Below are 25682 nucleotides of genomic sequence, written 5' to 3'. Positions count from 1 at the left end.
GCAATACATCAAACTTGCAAAATGGGTGTCAGCAGCTTGGAAGAAGATGCCAAAACAATAGTTCAACACAGTATTTAATCTTTTGAAATCCAATGGCTGTGGCGGTTGTAGGGAGAGGAGGAATCGGAGGCATGTAACATTGTTTTTTTATATATATGTGTACAACTGAGTCACTTTGCTGTACAGCAGAGATTGGCACAACGTTGTAAATCAACTATACTTCAATAAAAAAAGAAGTGCTTAACAACGTTCCCAAAGTGGGAGCCCAAAGCAGGCTACATCTACATAATTGCAAACCTGAATCAAGAACCCAATATCAAGACTTCTGCTTCCTGTCAAGATGAAAGGACAGGGCCTAGGCTTAATCTCCTACCCGAAACAATCAAAAAGTCAGAAAAAATTATATGAAAGGTGGGCTTTTAAGATGATAGATATAAAGCAAAGAAGGACAGTGATTCCTGAGATTCGGGAAACATGAGATGAACCCTAATATTGCCTCAGTCTTCTGCCTTGAAAGACCTCCTAGGCCATCCATGAAAGTGGGAACTTGGATAGAGCCCAGCGGATTGCCTGAGTTCAGGAGGCAAAGGTAAGGGTCCAGAGATCAAAGTGACTAGAGTTTGAAGGACAGGTTATTTCTCTGTGTCCAGAGAGGACAGAAGGACACAGAGACAACTCAGGAGATTTAAGAGTATTCCCTTTAGGTGTCTAGCAGCACCAACATACTCATCAGTACATGTATGTGAAAAACCAATATGAGGTCAGGAAAAGAACCACACAAACAGGGTCGCACAAAATAGATCCCACACATATAGGACTGAGAATAGTATTTTATCCAGCAGCGACGCTGGAAAATTTAATAATTCATGGGACACTGAGTACTTAGAAGGGTCTTGTCTCAGCAGCAGGGCACATCTATCACTAATCCAAACATGGTTTAGTCCAGTCCTTCTTCTGATCTCCCTGTGCTATGTGGCTGCTTCCCACTAGCTGTCTATTTTACATTTGGTAGTGTATATATGTCCATGCCACTCTCTCACTTCATCCCAGCTTACCCTTCCCCCTCCCCCTGTCCTCCAGTCCATTCTCTGCATCTGTACCTGTATTCCTGTCCTGCCCCTAGGTTCTTCAGAACTTTTTTTTTTTTTTAGATTCCATATATATGTGTTAGCATACAGTATTTGTCTTTCTCTTTCTGACTTACTTCACTCTGTATGACAGACTCTAGGTCCATCCGCCTCACTACAAATAACTCAATTTCGTTTCTTTTTATGGCTGAGTAATATTCCGTTGTATATATGCGCCACATCTTCTTTATCCATTCATCTGTCGATGGACACTTAGGTTGCTTCCATGTCCTGGCTATTGTAAATAGAGCTGCAATGAACATTGTGGTACATGACTCTTTTTGAATTATGGTTTTCTCAGGGTATATGCCCAGTAGTGGGATTGCTGGGTCGTATGGTAGTTCTATTTTCAGTTTTTTAAGGAACCTCCATACTGTTCTCCATAGTGCATCAATTTACATTCCCACCAAGAGTGCCAGAGGGTTCCCTTTTATCCACACCCTCTCCAGCATTTATTGTGTGTAGATTTTTTGATGATGGCCATTCTGACTGGTGTGAGGTGATACCTCATTGCAGTTTTGATTTGCATTTCTCTAATGATTAGTGATGTTGAGCATTCTTTCATGTGTTTGTTGGCAATCTGTATATCTTCTTTGGAGAAATGTCTATTTCGGTCTTCTGCCCATTTTTGGATTGGGTTGTTTGTTTTTCTGATATTAAGCTGCATGAGCTGCTTGTATATTTTGGAGGCTAATCCTTTGTCAGTTGCTTTGTTTGCAAATATTTTCTCCCATTCTGAGGGTTGTCTTTTCATCTTGTTGATGGTTTCCTTTGCTGTGCAAAAGCTTTTAAGTTTCACTAGATCTCATTTGTTTATTTTTGTTTTTATTTCCATTTCTCTAGGAGGTGGGTCAAAAAGGATCTTGCTGTGATTTATGTCATAGAGTGTTCTGCCCGTGTTTTCCTCTAAGAGTTTTATAGTGTCTGGCCTTACATTTAGGTCTTTAATCCATTTTGAGTTTATTTTTGTTATGGTGTTAGGGTGTGTTCTAATTTCACTCTTTTACATATAGATGCCCAATTTTCCCAGCACCACTTACTGGGCATATACCCTGAGAAAACCATAATTCAAAAAGAGTCATGTACCACAATGTTCATTGCAGCTCTATTTACAATAGCCAGGACATGGAAGCAACCTAAGTGTCCATCGACAGATGAATGGATAAAGAAGATGTGGCACATATATATAATGGAATATTACTCAGCCATAAAAAGACACCAAATTGAGTTATTTGTAGTGAGGTGGATGGACCTAGAGTCTGTCATACAGAGTGAAGTAAGTCAGAAAGAGAGAAACAAATACCATATGCTAACACATATATATGGAATCTAAAAAAAAGAAAGGTTCTGAAGAACCTAGGGGTAGGACAGGAATAAAGATGCAGATGCACAGAATGGACTTGAGGACAGGGGGAGGGGGAAGGGTAAGCTGGGATGAAGTGAGAGAGTGGCATGGACATATGTACACTACCAAATGTAAAATAGATAGCTAGTGGGAAGCAGTTCCATAGCATTGGGAGATCAGCTCGGTGCTTTGTGTCTACTTAGAGGGGTGGGATAGGCAGAATGGGAGGGACATGCAAGAGGGAGGAGATATGGGGATATATGTATACATATAGCTGATTCACTTTGTTATAAAGCAGAAACTAACACACTATTGTAAAGCAATTATACTCCAATAACAATGTTAAAAAAATAAAAACTAAAGTAGATCTTTTAATAACTACCAAGTAAAATCCCCGAGTGGTTAGAAGGCATTGTGTCATAATTTCTTAATTTCAGGGGAGGCTTTTTTTCTTATTGGTGTATAAAATAATGTCACATCTTTCAATCAATGATGTCTTGGACTCAAAGAAATGCATTATACACAGAATGGGATACACTACTATGGTCGAAATCTTCCTCATTCTTGGTCTGGCTTCTTGACTGCTTTTCTTATTTCCCCAGTTAGACCCACGATAGTCTATTCTCAACAGAGCATATAGAGTGATACTCTTAAAAAATGAATCAAATGAAGTCATTCCTCTGCCGTGACTTCTCACCTCATTCAGACTAAAAGCCAAAATCCTTACAAAATCGTACAGTATCTGTGTCATTCTTCACCCCACCTCACAGTCTTCTGACCTTCATCACTTCTTCTAGTCTTCTTTAAACTCACTTTACTTCAGTCACTTTAAGAAAAATGTCAAGCATTCATCTACCTCAGGACCTTTGCACTTGCTTATCTCTCTGCCTGGAATTTTCTTTCCCCTATCTTGTGCATGGTACCCTACCTGTATCTCCCTCAGATCCTTGCTCAAATGCCATCTTATCAGTGAGTCTTTCTTTGTAACCTATTTAAAATTGCAATCCCCTCCAACACCTTTGGCTGGCAGCCCATCTCTATCTCTGGTTCTTTTCCCTCCCTTTCCTTTTTCCCATGATTCCTACCACCCCATGACACATATATACTTTGTTTATTTGTTTCATCCTTTTGTCTGTCCCTAACACCAGTATGAAAGTCCCATAAGAAAAATGGATTTTTGTCTGTTTTGCTCTTTCCTGTGTTTCCAGCACCTAAAACAGTTCCTCAGCACATAGCAGGTACCCAAGAAATATTCGTTGTTGAACAAATGAACGAGCGGCTTGTGAATATAGCCTGAGGTCAGGTGCAAGGTGGAAATTTCTTTAGAGTTTTGTGCTTTCTTTAAAAACATTCATATGTTATGTGTTTTACTATAAACAGCCTTTACCTCAAAATCTTTGAGCCAGAATGATAAACCTGGAATACGTTTATCCATAGCCATTATAAATCAGCACAAGCACAGTCTGAGAAGGAAAGCTAGGTATCAGAAGTTTCACTTTATCTTGATATAAATTAGTTTAGCCCTTGACACTCAAGGGAGAGAGAGGGAGAGCTTTTGGATACCCAGGCATTTTCAAAACATGCAGCTACATTTGAGAAGTTTGCAAAGCTGGAGACATCAGATTGATACCACATAGGCTGACTCTGGGTCTAAGTGTATTCGGAGTATACTTAGAGAATACATAATATGGTACAAGCCAATAACGTGTGAGAAAATGTGCTTTTCATTTTAAAAATCAAAAGTAAGTCAATGTAAGCTAAATTTGATTCTTTTTTTTCATTGTGTTGGGGAAGTAGAACAAAGTGACCAGGAGAAATGGAAAGGCTGAACGCTCTCAGTGGACAGTCTTTTCCTTCAAAAGGGGGCAGGAGTGCCTAGGTCCAGCTCTATTGCTGTTTTCTGCATTTGTATTAGGCAATAATAATGTCTTTTAATACAAAGATGGCTTCTTTTTTATTCACCAGCAAATGGCAGCCATTTGCTCTATCTCTCCTACTTCTCCTTTTCCTCTGACACTTTCCATCATAGTCTTTCTCCACTCTCCTATTTTTTCTTTGTTCCCGCGAGGCTTGATAACATAAGGGAAAAACTTGAACGTAAGTTCAGAAGAAAATGAGTTCAATGTGGTGAGTATGAATATAAGGACTTTGAAAAGAGCATGTAGTTGGCTTCTAGTGCTTTTTGGCGGAGAGCAGGGGAGAGAGCTGGCAGAACTCCTCCAGGCCTGCACGGGTAGAAAGCTGCTCACCTGGCTCATACACTGGGCCCCGCAGAGCAGCCTAATCTTTCCTGCCTGTGGGTCACCTCACAGTCTGTAAATGCAGGGTGGAAGGTTCTTCTGGGGGTGGAGAAAACATAAGTGAGGCGTCCTGTTCAGCATCTGCGATAGATTGTGGTGAGATGCATGCATATGCTGGGCTTTACTGATATAAATCATTTTGTCATGAGGCATCGTCAGTGCTAAGGTAAATGAATCAATCGCCTTGTGTCATTATGGATCATCATCGGGTTGTGTATTATGTAATCTACCCACTGTTGGTTTGAATAGAGCACTTTTCATTGAGGTATCTATTTGCAGACCTAGAGACTGACTTATGGCTCTCAGTTTGCTTTAGTTTCTTCTTTCAGAGCTTCTCCACCTTTGTTCCAGTGATTCAGGCCCCAAAGGACCCAGATCACCCTCTAAACAGGAGGGTAAGAGGAATATCTATCTGAGCAGAGTGTTTGGGCTTTTCTATGAGGACAGCAAGGCAGGGGACGTGAGAGGGAATAAACGAAGGAATCTCACCATGAAAACACGCCCCAACGAGCTGCCATACAGCAGTCACTGCACAGATGCCAGTCATCTCTTTTTGTGCCTAACAGAAGTCCCTAGATTCCTAGATAATGAACATTGACTCAATTATGTGGCACAAATGATTAGAATGACCTCGACTCTTCAGTATTCCTTAAAGAGCTCTATAAAAGTGACCTTTCGTTCTTATTTTTTTAAATAAATATTATAGGGCTTTAATAGATTCTACACTTAAAAAAAATCACATAGTGACCTTTTAAATGTAACTTTTTTCCCCCAGATATCCTGCCATGACTTCAGAGATTTACAGAAGAATTATGCCTCTATCCTCCTCTAGTTTTCATCTTCTAAACTGTTTAATTTTTCATCTACTAGGGGAAGCTACCAATGCATAACCACAGGGAAAAAAAAAATCTCACCTGAATGTACTACATCAATGTCTAACTTACCTCACCCTTCATCATTCTCTCTGCTCGGGTTTTTTTTTTTTTTTTTTCGCTTTTCTTCAGAATAACATTTTTTACTGCCTGCAGGCGTGGTAGAATGGGGAGAGTTCCCTACGCTGGCAGCTCCGATGTTTCACGTGTTTAAATGTTCCTAGTCTTTCTTCCTGCCTCCTCTTCTTCCCCAGAGCCTCATCCTTTTGGCGAGCTGCCTTTTCCTGACTACTCAGAATACTTCTCCAGCAAACAGTGCCTTTTCTTCTTGACCTACAAGTCCATTTAAAGCCATAAACCCCCCATATGTCAAGTGTTTTCCTCCAGCTAGTCAACAAGAGGACAATACCACAGTCAATAAAGACATTCATTCTCATTTCCCAAGCCAGGGTAGACGTGTTCAAAGAGGTCCTCATTAAGGACCTATTGGAGCATTCTGGATAAAGGCAAAATTGACATATTATGCCAAACAAGGTCAAATTATTCTAAAAAATGCACGGCCTTGACTACAAGGGTTGTTTTATTTCTATCTGCACTTGCTGCAGCGCCTAGAACAGTGATTGTCACAGAGAAGCGTGTATGGTAAAATGATCTGGGTTCCTGGGTGACTCTGTTGCTGGGTCAGGTATCCTGAGAACATATAGCATCTACCCTAGCAAAACCCAGCTGGGTAGATATTTGAAGTACCTCGCCTAATCCATGTAACTGCTTACAAATATCCGCCATGGAAACAGGCAGCGGGGTTTGGGACAGTCCAGAGGAACAAATAAGTGCTTAAGCTCTGGAATCAGACTCTGGGCTGACATCTTGGCTCTGACATAGTTGTATAACTCTGAGCAAGCCACATAATCTATCTAAGCCTCGGTTATCTCATTCATAACATGGGGATAAACAGTACCTTGCTATAAGGTTGTTATAAGGATTAAATGAGATGATCATGTAAAGTTCCCGGCATGTACATGCATAGCAGGCACACATTTATTCAGCTGCTATAGAGAGATCAGGGCAAAACAGTCAATAAATGGCTTCACATAATCACTGCCCAATATTAATTCTGGAGAAACCTGTGATCAGCACTGACCAAAGGTCACTTTGTAAACGAAGACCACGTGATTTCACCGTGGTAGGAGAGCATTAGTTCTCATCTTCCCTCTCTCTGCTATTCCACCAGACTATGTATCAGTTAGGGGTCGGGATGCAGTCTGTCCTCACACTGGGCAGCAAAGCTCACGCTTGCACATAGAGTGTATCTAGATCCAAGTCTAGTTCCCTCCTAATGTGCCTCAAAAGCAAAGGTTTCTTCCTTGGGGTTGCAGCGGGTGACCTGACTTGCCTCACCCAAACTAATCCACAAAACAGGAACATAAATCTCTTCCCACAGTATTTTCAGATTTGTCTTCATTTTGATGGAGGTGTTATTCCCTAGTTGCAAGCCAGGGAGAAGGCCCAGAAATTGCCCCATCTCTGGAGTGTCTTACGTTTGGTTGCAGAGAGCTGGGATTTATACTGCCCTCGGACCAGCCTGCAGGTGGACCCATCTCCGTTGCAGACGCCACAGTTATCTTCCTTGATGGTGCTTCCCAGCTGGTGATCACAGCCAACAATCTAAGAAGAAAGAGAGATGTGTAATTCAACCAGGCGCCTACTGATATGGAGGGATCCATGGTGAGCTCCATCACCACCAAATCATCCTCCTATCATCCTTGAGAAGGCTAAGACATGCTTCCCATGAAAGGGACCGAATTCAGCTGGAACTTGAATCAGGCTAAGAAGGAAAAATGTAGCGTGGATAAAGACAATTTCATAGTTCAAATATACTGAAATATACAAAGAGAAAGAAAGATGGGAGGGAGGGGGGAAGGAGGAGAAGGTGAGGGAGGGAGGAAGATCCTGAACTATTAACATAATGGAACCTTAATTCAAAAATAATTCCCAGTGTCAATAATTATGCTTCACCCAAATCACAAAAAATACAACTGTGAGATAACTGTAGCAGGAAAAATTTTATGAATAATCTCTATGTTCTATATGTCCCTTAGAATGTAAGATGCATAAGGGTGGGGTTTTGTATTTTGGATTCATTGATGTATTCCAAGCAACTAGAACAGTGCTTGGAAAATTGTAGGACTTCAACAAATATTTGCTGGGACTTCCCTGGTGGTCCAATGGTTAAGACTCTGTGCTTCCCCTGCAGGGGGCATGGGTTGCATCCCTGGTCCGGGAAATAAGATCCCACATGCCATGCAGCACAGCCCAACCAGCCAACAGACAAAAACAAGGTTAGCATGCATGTGTGTGGTGGAAGAGAGGATTGACACAGAGGGCAGCAGAGATAGCCAACAGGGAGTGCCTGCTACTGACTGGCCCTGTCCTGTACCAGGCACAAGACACACATCTCATTCATTCTCAAGACAATCATGGAGGCCATGAAGCTTGCCAAGGGCACTTAGCTAATAAGTAGCCGAGCTCTAAATACATCTAACAAAACATTTGTGCTTCATCCAAATCGGGCTTAACAAAATCACAAGCCTTCATCAATTATGTGGGCAAACTCGTTTGTATCCCTAATCTTTTCTTTCCAACGTTCAAGTTAAAAAAAAAATGCAAATCCAAACTGTAAATCAGGTTGTACCTCTATAGTTCTAGTGAAATCTAATATCAAAAGACTTATTCTACTCTCAAACTACTTCAACTACTGTCTTTGACAAAATAAAATGAGAAGTGTAGTGACACTTGAAGGGGCTTATCTTCACAATGTCCCCACAATCCATCCTGTCTTTCAAAAGGTTAACATGAACTCTCTTTGAGGCTTGATTTTCATTTTTTGCAACCTTCAACTAATAATTGCAAACACATGTTTAGGCAAAAGTATGAAAAATACAACTGTTTACTATTGTGTTACGTATGTGCTATATTTTTAAAATGTGGTAACATGTACCTCTCCCCTAAAAGCACACAGGCATCTTTAAAAATACATAACAAAACAACAACTCTTTCAGCAGCCGTACTTGTTTTAAAATGTAAAGATGTCAGGAAAACATAGTGCCCAAATCTTAAGTGGAGAGTGAAGGGCGGTTGGTTCCACCTCTGGGCGTTCACTGTGGTCAAGCTGCAATCGGTCTCAATATGTTCAGAAGTTACAGTGAGGCCGCTTCAAAATTCACGTCAGCTTTGTCCGTGCAGAGCCCAGCCTGTGCTGGCTTCTTTGATGTCCTTCCCTACAACTGCAGTGAAATTATTTTCAAAATTCTTATCTGTAGATGAACCCACACATGAGCTGAGCAACTCTGCATCCATTCTTATATTCCAAGCACAGTGTGAAATGCAGTGACTGAATCCAACCACGGCTGAAGTCCTGTTAGAGCCAGGCACTCTTCTAGGAGCAATCCAGTGGTGAGTTCTAGTACATATGGGTCTACCCTCATGGGACTTAGAGTCTAGTAGTGGAGGCAGATATTACTCAAATCATCACACACATGCAGAATGATAATTAGATGAAAGCTATAAAACACAGATATGGGGTACTCTGAGAGCTGAAAGTATGGGTAGATCTGTTTAGAAGGGCCACAGGAGATTTTGCTGAAGAGGAGTCTTTTGAGCTGAATTCCGAATGAGGAGTCAGACTTAACTAGATGAAAGGGAGGTGTTGCCGTGAGGCTTACTGCATCTTTTAGTCATGCCTAGATACTAGCTAATTAGAAAGTATGCAAAAACCAAAGCTGGCAAAAAAAAAAAAAAAGACAATCAGACTGGATTTGCCAACAAAAGCAAAAATAAACAAGGGGGGTGGGCTACGTCAAACTAAAATCTTTATGTACAGCAGAGGAGACAAAGAAACAAAATGAAGACAACCAACTGAATGGGAGGAAATACTTGTAAATCATATATTTGATAAGGGGTTAATATTCAAAATATATTGATATAAAGAACTCATACAACTCAAGAGAAAATAAACCAAACAACCCAATTAAAAAGTGGGCAGAGGACCTGAACAGACATTTTTCCAAAAAAGACATCCAGAGGCCAACAGACACATAAAAAGATGCTCAACAACGTTAATTATCAGGGAAATGCATATCAAGAGCACAATGAGATATCACCTCACACCTGTCAGAATGACTATCATCAAAAACACAACAAATAACAAGTGTTCATGAGGTTGTGGTGAAAAGGGAACCCTCCTACACTGTTGGTGGGAACGTAAATTGGTACAGCCTCTATGGAAAACAGTATGGAGGTTCCTCAAAAAATTAAAAATAGAACTATCATATGAACCAGCAATTTCATTTCTGAGTATTTGTCCAAAAGAAACAAAATCACTATCTTCAAAGGATATCTGCACCCCTATTTTCATCACAGCATTACTTACAGTAGTCAAGACATAGAAAAAATCTAAGTGTCAGTTGACAGATGAATGGATAATCTCTATCTATCTATCTATCTATCTACCTACCTACCTATCTGAAAAAGAAGAAAATCCTGCTATTTGCAACAATATGGACGGACCTTGAGGGCATTATGCCAAGTGAAATAAGTCAGACAAAGACAAATATCATACAACCTCATGTACATGTGGTATCCAAAAACAAACAAACAAACTCATAGATACAGAGAACAGACTGGTGGTTGCCAGAGGTGGAGGTTGAAGGTGGGTGAAATGGGTGAAAGTTGTCAAAATGTACAAACTTCCAGGTACAAAATAAGTAAATCATGGTGATGTAATGTACAGCATGGTGACTATAATTAATAATACTGCATTGTACATTTGAAAGTTGCTAAGAAAGTCAACCTTAAAATTTCTCATCACAAGAAAAAAAGATCTGTAACTATGTGTGGTGACGGATATTAACTTGACTTATTGTGGTGATCATTTTACAATATATACAAATATAAAATCATTATTTTGTACACCTAAAACTAATACAATGTCAATTCTATCTCAATAAAAAGATATCAGAAGAATAAAGCATCTGATTGCCTTAGTAGGGTTGAATCCTTTGAGAAAATATGGCAATCTTAACTTAGGCAGTATTCAAAGAATCATTGACTCTACTGTTCTTGTTTGGGGTTGAAGAGAGATGACCTTAATCTTATGAGATACTCAGCTGTGTGGAAGGGCAGTGTGCATGGGAACTCATACTCTCAGGTATCTCAAACCTGAGTAGGTTTACTCCTAAAATTAAAGAAAGTTCAAGTTTTTCAAAGGATTTAACTTTCTCTGGAAAAATTTTAATGGACTCTGATATCGCTAAAGGAGCCAGAAAGGAGATAATCATGAAAATCTCTCTCTAATCCTAAAGATTTCCTTTGGTTCCAAAGCCATTTTAAGAAAAGAATAATCCAGCTTCATAGATCCAAAGTAACAGTCATATTAGGAATAGCTAAATAGAAGGTGACATACTTTAGGGCTAACTTGGCCAGACCACCAATTTAGTGTTCCCATTGTGGGTTTACGGACCCTAGGATATGAACCAAGTCAGTTCTAACTGGGCTTTGTTTAACTTCAGAATTGAAAAGACAAACATCTCCCTGACACAACAGATTTTTTTTTCTTTCTTTATCAATTCCCTTTTAAAATGCCAAAATATTTTAACTCAATTATTTTTCAGATGTGGAATATTTTATCATCAGATAAAATGTTCTTATTTTGGTCCAAGTGGAAAATTATTTGCAGTTATATCAGGAAAATCATTGTGGACATGTCTCAACCTGTTGAACTTGAAAAACTATTAATTAAAAATCAGTTAAACTATCACTTAAAGAGCTATCATTAACAATAGAGAAAAAATAAAAAGAAATACAGAAATGGCTTAGTTGGCAGGTGCAATGCCAGACTCCTCTGTGCCTTTGCACATGATATTATTTCTGCCTGGAGTGCTCTTTCCCAATTCTTTATTTGGCAAACTCCTATTCATCCTTCAAATCCCAAATTAAGTGTCTCCTCCTCAAAAAAGCCTTTTTCAGATTCCAGAATTATGCACTTTAATGGTCAATACTTCCTCAGCCTTTTGTTCATAATTCCATGTAGCAGAGAGTACTAATTGCCACCTAAAACCCATCTATCCTATTTTTCTCAGTAACAGAACTCCAGTTTTATTTAGTATTCTCATTGGCTATGTCACCAACTTGTAATTGGTGAAATAAAAGTGGGAGAGTTATGTGGGACTTCTGGGAAGGCTGCTTACAAGAAGCTGACTTAGTTGGGGAGGGTCCCTTTTGCCTGCCAGCCTTCTGTTGGCTCCAGTGGCTTTCTTAAAAAATGAGATAGTCTTGAGAATGGAAGGATGGCTGAGCAGAGAGAGAGAAAGAGCCTGGTTCTAGAACCCACTTGGACTGGTTACATCTTGACTCTTTTTTGGGTTTTTTTTTTTTTTTTTTTTTTTTTTGGTGAGAGAGTAACTCCTTTATGTGCTTAAGCTAATATTATTTTGGGGTTTCTTTTATATATACTCAATTCAAACAGCTGTATAATTTATACTGAGTTTAATCTATTAACATGTCTGTCTCCACAGCAGATCATGGGCTATTTGAGAGTCCCTGTTTTATTACTTTCTATTTTGCTGGTTAGCACAACGTTTGGTATTTGTGATGCACAATGAATGTTGGTGAATCACTGAAACACAGCACCAAACATAATGGTTTGCTAATAATTCCAGTGTAGGCTACAGATAGGCAACCTTAGACTGCCGTCACTGATGACATACACGTGTACAAAAATGTGTATATATGTGTGTATGTGTGTTTGCATGTATCTGTGTACACAGAGAAACAGATGTACTATAAATGACAACTAGAAGCCAAACCTAAACCTCTGTCCCGGTACATGAACAAGAATTACTATAAAGGGCTAGTATTTTTAAGACACCCATGTGCACCTATGCTCATTATTCTAATGGATTTTTTTTTAAATTTATTTTTGCCTGTGTTGGGTCTTCGTTACTGTGTGAGGGCTTTCTCTAGTTGCAGCGAGCAGGGGCCACTCTTCATCTAGGTGCGCGGGCCTCTCACTATCGCGGCCTCTCTTGTTGTGGAGCACAGGCTCCAAACGCGCAGGCTCAGTAGTTGTGGCTCACGGGCCTAGTTGCTCCGTGGCATGCGGGATCTTCCCAGACCAGGGCTCGAAACCGTGTCCCCTGCATTGGCAGGCAGATTCTCAACCACTGCACCACCAGGGAAGCCCACCTATGCTCATTATTAATGAAATGTTATGGAAGGCAATGTTCAGGTCACTGAGTTCCCAGAACCACCCGGTTCCGGACAAAACATTAAAGCAAGATAATGACCACTCATAACCTTGTCAACTGCATGGAATTTTTTGTAAAAGGTGGAAAACTAACTAGGTATTTTGGCCTAATGCAGCTTATTAATATTCTGCTACTAGGTGTCAGCTTGGTGGTCTAACTTCTTCCCCATCCAAAAAGATTGCACAGTTTTTTTTTTCTTTTTTTAAAAAAGAGACAAAATTTTTGTCCCAGGTGATATAAAAAGTGAGAAGCTCCAAGGTGTTTTTCTTGTTTAGACATCATCGTCAACTTTTGCTTTTGTATCTTGAATGTATGCTTTTTGTATACACATACGTGTACATGCATACAGACAGGCAGTTCTTTGTCTCTTAAGGGGAGCACACACACTTAACACTGTTGATTTTTCTTCATTGTTTTTCAGGATTTACTAAAAAGGGGGCAGGGGAAACCCTCCCTAAACCAAAAACTAGAACTATAACATCCAGTCCAAGTTGGCTCACAGACTTTGAGCATGTCATGCAGATTTTAGGCATCAGGCCTACAGTATGTGCTGATAGGGGTTTCTTTCTTCACCTCACAAAGCTGATAGCAAGTGAACAAGCAGAACACAAGACTGGAATTCTCTAGGCACTGAAATATGTATAATAAAATGTCTGCACCAGGAGCCACAGGAGAAAGAAAGATCACTGGATGGATAATTTGGAGAATGTAAATAAACACAGTCCACAAGCAGATACCATGCCTCAGAATGACATGCTTAGATGGGTTCACACTGGCCATGTTTCAAATGGTTTCCCGTAAGGACCTCAACTTCTAGTATCAAATACTGAGCCAGTGATGTCAAGCTTTTCTTGATCCAACACCATGAGGTAAGAAATTTTTAAATCCCTTTATTTTCAGCACTGGGCAAGACAAATATGGAAAATGAAACTGCAAATCTGATCACAGCTGCTCTTATTTATAATTATTTAATTCAGATAGAACTTCATGGGGGAAGACTGTGCTCTTACACACATTATAACTCATTTACTATCTATGTTAATAGGGAAACAGTAGAGCTCCAACCTTATCTTTAAAAGATTTAGATACTGATTGAGTTGTTTATGCTTTACCTTTTTATAAAACGATTTATAGCATATACACATGATAAAACACAATAAAACTTTTAAAAAACAAAAGAGAAAATGGGGCAAAGAGGAAAAATAAGGGTCAAAAAGGTGAGTTACAGCTAGAAACGAGAATTACATAAATGCACATTGTTAAGTCCTATACATTTTCTAGATAGGGGTCACAGATCTGGACGTGAGCTTCCTAGAAAAGAGGAAAACATAAGCAGTGACAAGGGTCACAGCATCTACTAGATCTTTTAGAAAATGTGTAGGATAATGTGTTCCTTACAGTGGACACTCAATAAATATTTATGTAATGAATTAATGACAAACTGGTTCAGGAGAATCGTAATTACTCAAAGTACTGAAATCCTAGATATGTATCTTCTGTGAGTTTTCTGAAAGACAATGCCATGTAACAACGTCTTAAGAACATCTGAGCAAATAAATCCAAGAAGTTTCAAAGAACTGGCTTTTCAATAACCACTGATGAATCCTAATGGTCAGGGAACATTTAGTAAAACCAAACCTTAAGAAACCAAAACAAATCATCCAGGTACAGAGCGTTGTGATGGTCTGACTTAATCTAAGGATAGACTTTCCAGCATTTAGAGCTGGGCCGGCACAAATATGGCACACGCGCAGCTATCTTTCCTACCAGGACTCACAGTGGACATTGCTACCCAACTGTAGCACTATTTGCCACTGAGATTTTTTTTTGTTTTTTTTGCAGTACGCGGGCCTCTCACTGCTGTGGCCTCTCCCGTTGTGGAGCACAGGCTCCGGACGCGCAGGCTCAGCAGCCATGGCTCACGGGCCTTGCCGCTCCGCGGCATGTGGGATCTTCCCGGACCGGGGCACGAATCCGTGTCCCCTGCATCGGCAGGCAGACTCTCAACCACTGTGCCACCAGGGAAGCTCCGCCACTGAGATTTTATGTGGCCACAGAACCTCTACGATATTGTGATCTAGAAGCCAAATTCATTAGACTATGGCTGTCTTGCAGGGAGACTAAACTAATTTACTACTCCAGAGTCAGAGAAATGAACTGGCTATCTTTTAGACAATTCTCCACAAATATTTCTCTGAAGATGAATGTTTTCTGAAGATATGAATGATTTCAAGGACAGATTATAACACGAGGTTCAGGGAAGATAAATGACTTCCCCAAGGTCACGTGGCTGGTAACTAACAAAACCAAAATTCCAACTTGGGATTCCTGACTATAAGTTGTAGTAGGATGCCTATGAACCATGGAAAGACACACAAGTCAATATTTAATATGGCAGTGGTGATAAGAAAGTTGAATAATCTTATCAGGATCACGACCTCCAGAGCCAGACTTACGCACAGCGGTGAATAGATGGCTTCAAATGTAATGTGACTTGGAAGCATATTTAGGAAGTAAATGGGAAGGTACCACTTCTCATCTATACTTGTGCTCCACGTCTCTCCGATACGAGAAAATAGGATCTCCGGTCATTCATAAAGATGCTAATAGTGGCCCATGCGCTATGTTTAATATTTCCAAAAGCCTAATGAAAATATCTTTACCTGCCATAAAACCACATAAGGTCCTCCAAACCTCAACCAACTCATTATACAAATAAACTAAACCCTGATCTTTATTGTACTTATTTTAAAATTGAACTCAGGTCTTTAAGGCATAAAATGAGAAAACAAATTATTGCTTAATAAATGCAGTGTTTTGAGTCGATGGAAACTTACAAAACACAAGGCCCGTATAAAAAAAAAAATAAAGGGCTCTTTTGTGTTAAAAAGTTGGGAACTTGGGCTTCCCTGGTGGCGCAGTGGTTGAGAGTCCGCCTGCCAATGCAGGGGACACGGGTTCGTGCCCTGGTCCGGGACGATCCCACATGCCACGTAGCAGCTGGGCCCGTGAGCCATGGCCGCTGAGCCTGCGCGTCTGGAGCCTGTGCTCCGCAACGGGAGAGGCCACAGCAGTGAGAGGCCCGCGTACCGCAAAAAAAAAAAAAAAAAAAAAAAGTTGGGAACCGTTGCTGTGGTCCTTTGTTTGTTGTCCAAATGCCCTTGGGAGGAGTAACACATGAAGCTGTGGATTACGCTTAAATCAAACCAAATCCACGGAGCATAAGGCATTATGCTGGCTGTTATAGTGCTGCGGGGAGTACACATAAATAATAGGCATGGTCCCAATCTAGGGTGAATGGCTTTAATCAGATCATTTCCTCAGAACAGGAGAGAACAGAAAGGGAGTAAGATCAATAAGACTAAAGGTCATAGGGGTATGGAAGAGGAAAGAGACAGAAGGGAAAGGCTAGAGAAGGGAAAGAAAACTATATGCTTGCTAGATTTAGGTATAAAATATATAATCTCACTGAATTCATTTTTTAAAAATTGAGATATGATTGACAGTAACATATTCATTTCGGGTAACATAATGATTTGTTATTTGTGTATATTGCAAAATGACCTCCCCAAGTCTAGTTAACGTCGTTTAATTCTTCTAGTAGCCCTGAAAATTAACTAACTTTATGTTTATTTTACAAAAATAAAACTGGACTCAAAGATTCAACAATTTGCCCAAGATCACATTACTAGGAATTGGTGTCGTCACAGTTGAATCAATGAGCGATCCCTCTACTCTATGATGTGTGTTCCTCTTAGGGGTTAGAAGGGCAGTAGAGAGACAGGAAGAAGATGTTTCTTTCAGCCATACCTTGTTGCCAAAAGGTAACAAGGGCATTTGAACAACAAACAATGGACTACACCAACAGTTCCCAACTTTTTAACACGCAGGGGTCCTTTATTATTATTTTTTTTCATATGGGCCTACCACTATCAGTTTTCATATGGGCCTACCTTAACCTACTGCTATAAGTACTAAGACTAAGCACCAGGCAAAGAGTACGATATTTTGCATCCAGTAGCTTTGAAAGTATATCTTTAATGGGCAGGATTTCCTTTTTGAGGGAGCAACTGAATTGATTAAAAAAATTAGTTGCTTTTGTTCAGGAGCCAGACACACATGCCACAGGGAAATACTGGTAAATACACACAGGTTATTAGGCTAAACGAATGAGGTGTACACCACATTCTGGAGCCCTGGTCCGGGACTCCGGACCAGGAGTACACCACAATCTGGAAAAAGTTCATGTGAAGGCATTAACTCCTCCAGGCAAAGATTTTCCAAAGGAAAACTCCTCGTACGTGGCACTTTCCTCTGGGGTTTACCAATCACTGGTAGGACTTCTCAGTTTCCTCCTAGACTCATGGGAGTCCTTACAATGGCCCACAAGGTCCTGTATCAACATACAGATGGCCAATAGATACATGAAAAGATGCTCATCGTCACTAATGATTAGAGAAGTGCAAATCAAAACTGCAATGAGGTATCACCTCACACCAGTCAGAAAGGCCATCATTAAAAAGTCTACAAACAATTAATGCTGGAGAGGGTGTGGAGAAAAGGGAATTCTCTTACATGGTTGGTGAGAATGTAAATTGGTGCAGCCACTACGGGAAACAGTCTGGAGGTTCCTCAAAAAACTGAAAATAGAGTTACCATAAAATCCAGCAGTCCCACTCCTGAGCATATATCCAGACAAAACCCTAATTCAAAAAGATACACATACCCCACTGTTCATAGCAGCACTATTTACAATAGCCAGGACATGGAAACAATGTAAATGTCCATCGACAGATGAATGGATAAAGAAGATGTGGTACATATATACAACAGAATATTACTCAGCCATAAAAAAGAATGCAATAATGCCATTTGCATGGATGGACCTAGAGATTATCATACTAAGCAAAGTAAGTCAGAAAAAGACAAATACCATATGATATCACTTATATGTGGAATATAAAATAGGACACAAATGAACCTATCTACGAAACAGAAACAGACTCACAGACATAGAGAACAGACCTGTGGTTGCCAAGGGGGAGGTTGAGTGGGGGAGGGCAGGATTGGGAGTTTGGGATTAGCTGATGCAAACTGGTATATACAGGATGGATAACTCTATAGCACAGGGAACTGTATTCAATATCCTGTGATAAACCACAATGGAAAAGAATATGAAAAAGAATATATATATATATGCATACCTGAATCACTTTGCTTTACAGCAGAAGTTAACACAACATTGTACGTCAGCTATACTTCAATTAAAAAACAAAAGGTCTTCTCTGACCTCATCTCTCTCTGGCTCTCTCCCCTTGCTGTTCTTCAAACATTCCAAGCACTTTCTCTCTTAGGACAGCACTGGTAGTTGCCTCTGACTGGAACGTTCTTCCTTAGACACCTCAAGAGCAGTTGTCTTGCCATCTTTAAGTCTTTACTGGAAACCCGCACTTTCTCAATAATGTCTACCCTGACCAGACTATCGAAACCTGTGTCCCTCTCCAGACCCAGGTTCTCTTACCCTGTCCCATCTTTTCTATTTATTCTATGGCACTTATTTTATAATACAATATAATTTATTTATTTATAATAGGTTTATTGCTTATTTTCTATCTCCTACTAGAATGTGACACCACAAGGTCACAGTGTCTAATGATATAATAAGCAACTAATAAGTTTATTGAATGAATGAATTCAGTATATAGGTAAGGCCACAGGTGACAGGCATAGATTGTGGGTTTCAAAGAATTTTCCTCCTTGTCTTACCCTAAAACATAATAACGGCTTCCATCACTTACATTCTCTGCCGCTAGTTTCCAAAGACCAAAAACAGCTCTCTGTCAAAAAGCAAAAATCTCTACAGATGTGTCATTTCGTAGCACTGTAACCTGAGAATTTACTTCCACTTGTCACTCTGCCTGCTGTGTCTCTAGTCTTCATCCACTACTCCAGAATGGCTTTGAGCTGAGAACGCTTATTATTTTTGAGTGTCTTCCTCTGACCTCTCTTCCACTAGGCATGGTGCTCAGGGCTTCACGCCCTCTCTCTAACACCAACTCTGGACCCAGAAGCTCACTTTGTACTTGATCTCCTGAGTGTCTGATTCTCGGCTCTTCCTGAGGGATGTGAGCTTGCACAGACCCCGGCCTGACTCTTGCCATTACTCTGTGTGAGCTCTAGCCCTTCGGCTGGTTGTCTGGCTGGACCAGAGCCACTGTCCTACTGTACCTACAACCCACCCACCCCCACCTCCATCAAAGTGTCAGGGCATCAAGCTCCTATGCGGTTAAAGGCTAAAGGAGGACCTGTTTTCATTGGAATGAGATTTTAGCCAGGTGTTCTTTTAAAGGGAGCCAGTTCTACCTTCTTCGTTGTCTGAGGTAGAGAGATTTTCCTGGGCTCCTAAGAGCTTGCTTATCCTCTAGAGCAGTTCTGTGGTACTTATCTCTTTATATTATAAAGTAAATGGAAGAAAGGGGGCTGTTGATGTTGGGGGTATGAGAGAGCTGATAGGAAGGGCAGTGAATTGATTAGATTGCAAACAGTTTTAAGAGTTTTTGCTATATTCCCTTTCTTGTGATGAAGAATCTAATCCACCTGATGACTGGATAAACACCCTAAAAGGGAAAGAGAACGACTAACTCTTATTTCTAACATTTATTCAATCTTCCAGGTGCTACCGGACTGATCTTACATTTCTCCTTTCTTATTTATTTTGAGGTCTGGGCTGAATTCTTCTGTAAATTTATGGTTAAAAGCATTTGGAATTTTGTTTTATTTTTTAATTGAAGTATAATTGATTTACAATGTTGTGTTAGTTTCAGGTGTACAGCAAAGTGATTCAGTTTATATATATTCTTTTCCAGATTCTTTTCCCTTATAGGTTATTACAAAATATTAAGTATATTTCCTTGTGCTACACAGTGGCATATTGTTTTTAATTAAATGTGTCTGTCTAGTAGTCTTCAGCAGAAATCCCAAGAATTAACCTAGTATAGACCTTTGTGCATACAGACACTGGAATTCATTCTCAGCATATGGTCAGAGGACTTTTCTTTAGCAGGCTGTCTTCTCTCTCCCCACTTCCAAAATTAGGGTGTCTGGAGAATGCGAAACAAAATTATACAAAGGCCTGACCTCTGACCTTGCTTCTGTCTAGAAGACTGTGAAGTACCCAAGAGGGAAAGTGTTGAATTTGGCCTCACTTCACATGGCATTAACTGTAATTCTTTGTGAACTGTGGTGACATCATGGGATACTTTGACATCACTACTCAGCCTCCTTTCTGCTGCTGGGCACACAGTGCAGAGTTTTTGTTCCAACACAAGAACGCTTTGTTGAGAAGAAAGGATAGCAGCTGGTCTTCTGCCCTGGTACAAATGTGGATCTTACTGGAATGTTCCTGTTCAGCAAGTCACCACAAAGTAGCCATTCTGCTCTGATGACTAGAACTCACACACATAGCTCTGGAAATTTTAATGAACATTTACCTCTACGGAGTTCAAAATTCCATCTAGGGCCATAACTCAGCAAAATTCTGCATACAATAAAGCTCTCATTTATATGTCTGGATATGTTACCTGAAGTCCATATTCCAAAAGCAGTAGCATGCTGGCTATATGTGTGTGTCAAGGCTGGAGGTATAGAAAAAGGAACAGTAAGGAGGGAGGTATCTGTCTCCCCAAATAGTTCTCCTCCATTATAATTTCTCAAGTGTCTCAGATCCCCAGTCAGGAGGGCTTGTGCCATTCCTTGGTTCTCAAGTCAATTCCTGGTTACTTACCCAACATATTACTTTATACTAATTTGAAGCTTTTGGACTATTAGTCTTCTTCAAAGTCAGTCAAAGGTATTCTCAAATGATATATTTATTTCCTTTTCTTTTCCTGGGCTCTCTATTGCCATTTCTGTCTCAGGTAAAGCCTCAGAAAACTGAGCAAAACAGATTTTATGCAAAAATATCACCTGTTAAATAACTCCACACTTCTGTCCCATGGGGCCCTAATGCTTACATAAGGCAGAAAAGTTTCAGATCAGCTTGAGAAACTAAAGGTTATTAATCTAAGATTATTCTCAGAGGAGTAAGTCCTAGCCCAAAACATTTGGGTGGGATAGTAAACTTCTTTTATTGAAAAAATGTGTATAATTTTTTAATTCTGTCAGAACAAATAGAGCCGTTGCAATACTCAGTTCTACCATGAGCCTTCCAGTTGGACAAAGTATTTTTTTCCCTCTGGAACATTCCACTTAAGGCCAACCAGACCATACTGTCGCAGCTTAGCCTTTTATCCACGCTTTCACTTCCCTGGCCATTTCTTACCCTGGAACATCATTATTTAAACCAAGAATCTACATGTTGTACAGCCCTAAACCATGAAAAAGGCAGCATGACCTTGGTGGGGGGGAACAAATGACTCAACCTGGATGTGACGATTTATTACCAACTGCTTGTAAACATCACATGTTTTCAGTGTGTGATTCAGTTCTCTCCTGAGGATAATCAGATCTATTTTATATTGTTGTAACAATTTGAAGTGATACCTTATATAAAAAGAGGCCAAGCACATAACCACTCTGACCATATATCCTGGAATTTCTGAAAAAATTCTATTTCCAAATCTTATAGTCCTCGTGATTATCAGGCCATGTGTCCTAGTCACTTTGGGGGGATACGTGGTCATTATGCAAATAGGAGGTATTTGCTGCTATGTGTGAAAATGTGTCTAAAGCTGTAAAGGGCGACTTAGTGTCTTGAGCACCCGCAGTCTTGTCTCACAGCTCTAGGCACAGGGTCAAGTTTGCAAAAGCTCAGGTCCACTGCAGTGCCTCTGGATTTGACAACAGCACATTTGAAGGAAGGTCACAACCCTTATCCTGTATGGAAATAGACTCTCCTTTATCAGGCAGAACAGATGGAGCTTCACTGGAGAATGTTTTTTTTTTTTCCTTTTTAACTTTCCTCTACCCTGGTGAAGTAGCGAATGAAGTAGCAGCAAGTCAGGGAAATGATCTCTGGGAGTTTTAAGGATTCTATTAGCAATGAAAAAAACCTCTCGGGAACTGCTGTGGGGTAGCAAATCATCTCCACAGCCCACTCAAATGAGAGGGGAATGCTTAGAATTCTTCAAGTATCCTTCCTTAGATCTCCATTCTAGACCACTAATCTGGAGTTAATTCAGGGCCACTTTCAACTGTGTATAAGCGAGTAACAATCATTAAATGTAAATGTCAGTACAAAATAGAGATTTCCCAAAGTCATTCTTCTAAAATCTGAAGTCTTAGGGAAAGATATATTTTCAGGGGCTGCAGAAATAGCTCAGTCCCGTTTTCTCCATGGGAGCCTGCACGCACATGGATGTGTCGCTATGACAGCTGAATTTAATGAAAGAAAGTGAGTACTCAGCAAACCCATCTTGGCACTGGGAATATTCAAAATCTAGTTGTTTTAAAGAGGAAGAAACCTGGAATCTGAAAGCGCAAGCCAAAAACAAATCAGTTAAATTTTTTTAAAAAAAGAAAAGTAGTCTTCCTGAAACTGGGAATTTGAATTGCTTATTAACCAGAATTAGCAATAAACCAATCAGACAGCAGTCACAACATCCTACAAGAAAAGTGGACTGACTGATGTTTAATGGGCCAAAAAATTTCCTGAGCCAGAAGGAAGGTTAGCTGCTGGATTGGGCTGGAAGAAGGCTGACAATGATCAATTCTGGCCATGCTTTCAAGCTCTAGACTTGTGGGTTTAGGATAAGCAGTAACATTTTGCTGAATCACTGCAATATTGACAATGGCAAAATGAACTGCTGCTTCTTTCGTTTTACACAAAAACAAATTCACTTAAAGGCCCCAAGATAAAAAAAGAAAAAAGACTGCATACATTTTTCCCATTCAGAAAGATTAAGAAAATTCCACTAGCCACCCACTCACATACATAAAAATGAATTCGCTTCTTTCCTAATTGCAGGCCTAGTTTAGAAAACTGGCTGAAACCTACAAATTTCAAATCTGACAGAATTCAACACTCAGCAGATGTCTAATTCAAAACTAAAATTAAATTCACATTGAAATCTAGAAATATTTTAAAATTCAGGTTTGTATAATCAGTTTCTTTTCGGTAGTTTTAAAAAACTACCTAAAAAAGTTAACACAGAAAGCTTATATATATGCTATCTTCTAATTTTCCTAAAGGTACCCAAAGGACCTGCCTCAGTGCCCTCACCTTACTGCCTCCTGGTGGACCATGGGCAAAGAAGAGAAGAAAATTTGTGGTTCATGCAACAATCATAATTTGGCTATACTAAACCAAGTAATAGTTCCACTCCATGTACTGTGTATAAGGCATGTTACTTGAGATAATTGGTTTATATTTTAAAAATATGCAATATGTCTTTATCAATACATCTGTGTGAATCCAAACAGAAAAATCCCCCAATTCTGCAAGTCTGGGTCTCTCAAACACCACATTTGTTAGAAAAACATGATTTAACCGCTGATTTTAAGGTTTTCAAGTGTTATTTCAAATGGATTTTTTGCATGGTTTTGACCTAGTCTTCATGTCATTTTTCTACATTAAAATTCTACTATTTAAAGTCGAACTATTTTCTGTAAGTGCAGGTGTGTTACAAGGAATCCCTTACTGGGATATATATCAAAGAGTAGATGAAAACATTTTTTAGTATCAGCATGAGGATTTTTTTTTTTTTTTTTTTTTTTTTTTGCGGTACGCGGGCCTCTCACTGTTGTGGCCTCTCCCGTTGCGGAGCACAGGCTCCGGACGCGCAGGCTCAGCGGCCATGGCTCACGGGCCCAGCCGCTCCACGGCATGTGGGATCTTCCCGGACCAGAGCACGAACCCGTGTCCCCTGCATCGGCAGGCGGGCTCTCAACCACTGCGCCACCAGGGAAGCCCCAGCATGAGGAGTTTTATGAATACAGTGCTCCCCAGAACACCTGGGCATTGAGTTCTCAGATGATTTCCAACCTTGAGTTTTGAATTCTTTCTAATGAATGTGTCAAGAGCAAGGACACATGGGTTTTTCTGAGATGACAGCGATTGTTGTCAGTGAGGTATGGTCTTCCTGGCTGAAGCCCACAAGGCCTCCTTTTCTGTGGCTAGTGAGTGGCAGTTGCATCTGTGCTGGCAGGAAGGTAGAAAATAAATACCACCAGCCACCATTATTCTGAAGAGTAAGAGATGAGGTAACTGCAGACTGTGGTAGTAGATAATTTCTACTTATCAAATCTGATGTCAAGAAGACACAACAATAAATAAATCATGATGGGGAAAGGGATCTTGATTCTTGTGAAGCACCAACTATAGGCCAGGTACTGTCAGGCGTTTTGCAGGGTTTATGAAGCCTGTAAACAAACTCTGTGACCGCACAGATGACAAAACCAAAGCAACTTCCTATGCCACCTACCTGGAAAATGGCAGAATTTGGATTTCAATCCCTTTCTTCTTGTTTTATTAAAAAATTTAAAAAAAATTTTACTGAAATATAGTTGATTTACAATATTGTGTTCGTTTCAACCTCTTTCTAACACATCGTTCCTACTACTCTAGGTCGCTTAATATACCAGAGGACTTTTAAGTCAACAGTGTGTATATTCAAAACAGTAGAGTAACACTACATGTATGCAGCAGCTACTCATGAGAATATTCTGTTCTAAGGGAATGTTTGTACCACTCTGTACATCAATAATATACCCACCATATATCTCGTATATCAATAATGCTCACTAAGTTTGTTTCTTAGCACTCAGCAAAGGGCACTTGAGGGAGAAAGAAGCTCTTGAAAAGCTGTTTCTTGGGAGACAAAAACTTCCAAAAAGATTCCGAGGTTTTCTCCAATAGTATGAAAATCAGCCTTCTGCAAATTTATTTTTAAGGCTTGCCTGTAGCTTGGCTTCAGCACTAAGTAAGTTATTACCTTAAACAGTGGGAAAAACATCTCCAGTAGCAGCTGGCAAGACTAAGGAGAAGGAAGAAGGGAGGGGTGAGGAGGGACAGAGTGGAAACGCACTGAACTCAGCCCAAAAGCGGCTTACATCTGGGCGGCTTAACTCGGCAGAGACCTCAGGATCCCTGCCAATGGCCAGTGAGGATGACCTCCATGTGAACTTTTGATTTGCACCCCACAGTGTCAGGAAGCAGGAGGACACCCAGAATGACACCACTGTTGATTCTATAGCAACCTGATTTGAACCCTCGGTTCACACAAATAGTACCTGCCTCTGCTTCCCCAGCCAGCCTGGGTCAAAGGCCAAGGCATGAGGCAAGAATACGTTCCAACATGGAAGCATCTTACACTCACCTCTGACCTTCTCTGTCAAAGGTCAAATAAAAACATTGGAAAACATGGAACAGAGTATTTTCATATTAGTTTTTATTTGGGAACCTCACATAGTTCCCCAAAGCAGGGAAATCGGCAGTTTTAGCTCCAACAATGTTCAAGAATACAATAGCAGAGGTGATGCAGGTACAAAGTATGGACGATGGGAAGAGTTACGTGAGGAACTCACATCTCACATATATCCCTGAAGGCGCAATTCTGTCTCCCTGCCTGAACTCAAAGTGGTCTCCCCCATTTCTGTTCAAATTTTCTAAAGTGAGGGCAGAATTCACTGCTGAATACAATCACGCATTGCTTTAGAATGTATACACTGTCAGGGGACTTCCCTGGTGGTCCAGTGGTTAGAAATCCGTGCTTCCACTGCAGGGGGCACAGGTTCGA

General features: G+C 40.2%; 1 protein-coding gene across 2 annotated transcripts in view; it reads right to left on the bottom strand.

Annotated features, from left to right (window-relative positions):
• Nucleotides 1-25682, bottom strand: part of ADAMTSL1 (ADAMTS like 1) — a 480443-nt gene that overhangs the window by 315602 nt on the left and 139159 nt on the right. For both annotated transcript variants that reach the window (XM_032634986.1, XM_032634985.1), the window contains one exon: nucleotides 7183-7309. In XM_032634986.1, the coding sequence (XP_032490877.1) occupies nucleotides 7183-7309 (127 nt within the window). The remainder of the gene's footprint in view (nucleotides 1-7182; nucleotides 7310-25682) is intronic.

Source organism: Phocoena sinus, chromosome 6, assembly GCF_008692025.1.
Source record: "Phocoena sinus isolate mPhoSin1 chromosome 6, mPhoSin1.pri, whole genome shotgun sequence".
NCBI classification, from domain to species: domain Eukaryota; kingdom Metazoa; phylum Chordata; class Mammalia; order Artiodactyla; family Phocoenidae; genus Phocoena; species Phocoena sinus.
Note: the sequence above shows the minus strand (reverse complement) of the source record. Positions and strands in the feature narration are given on the sequence as shown.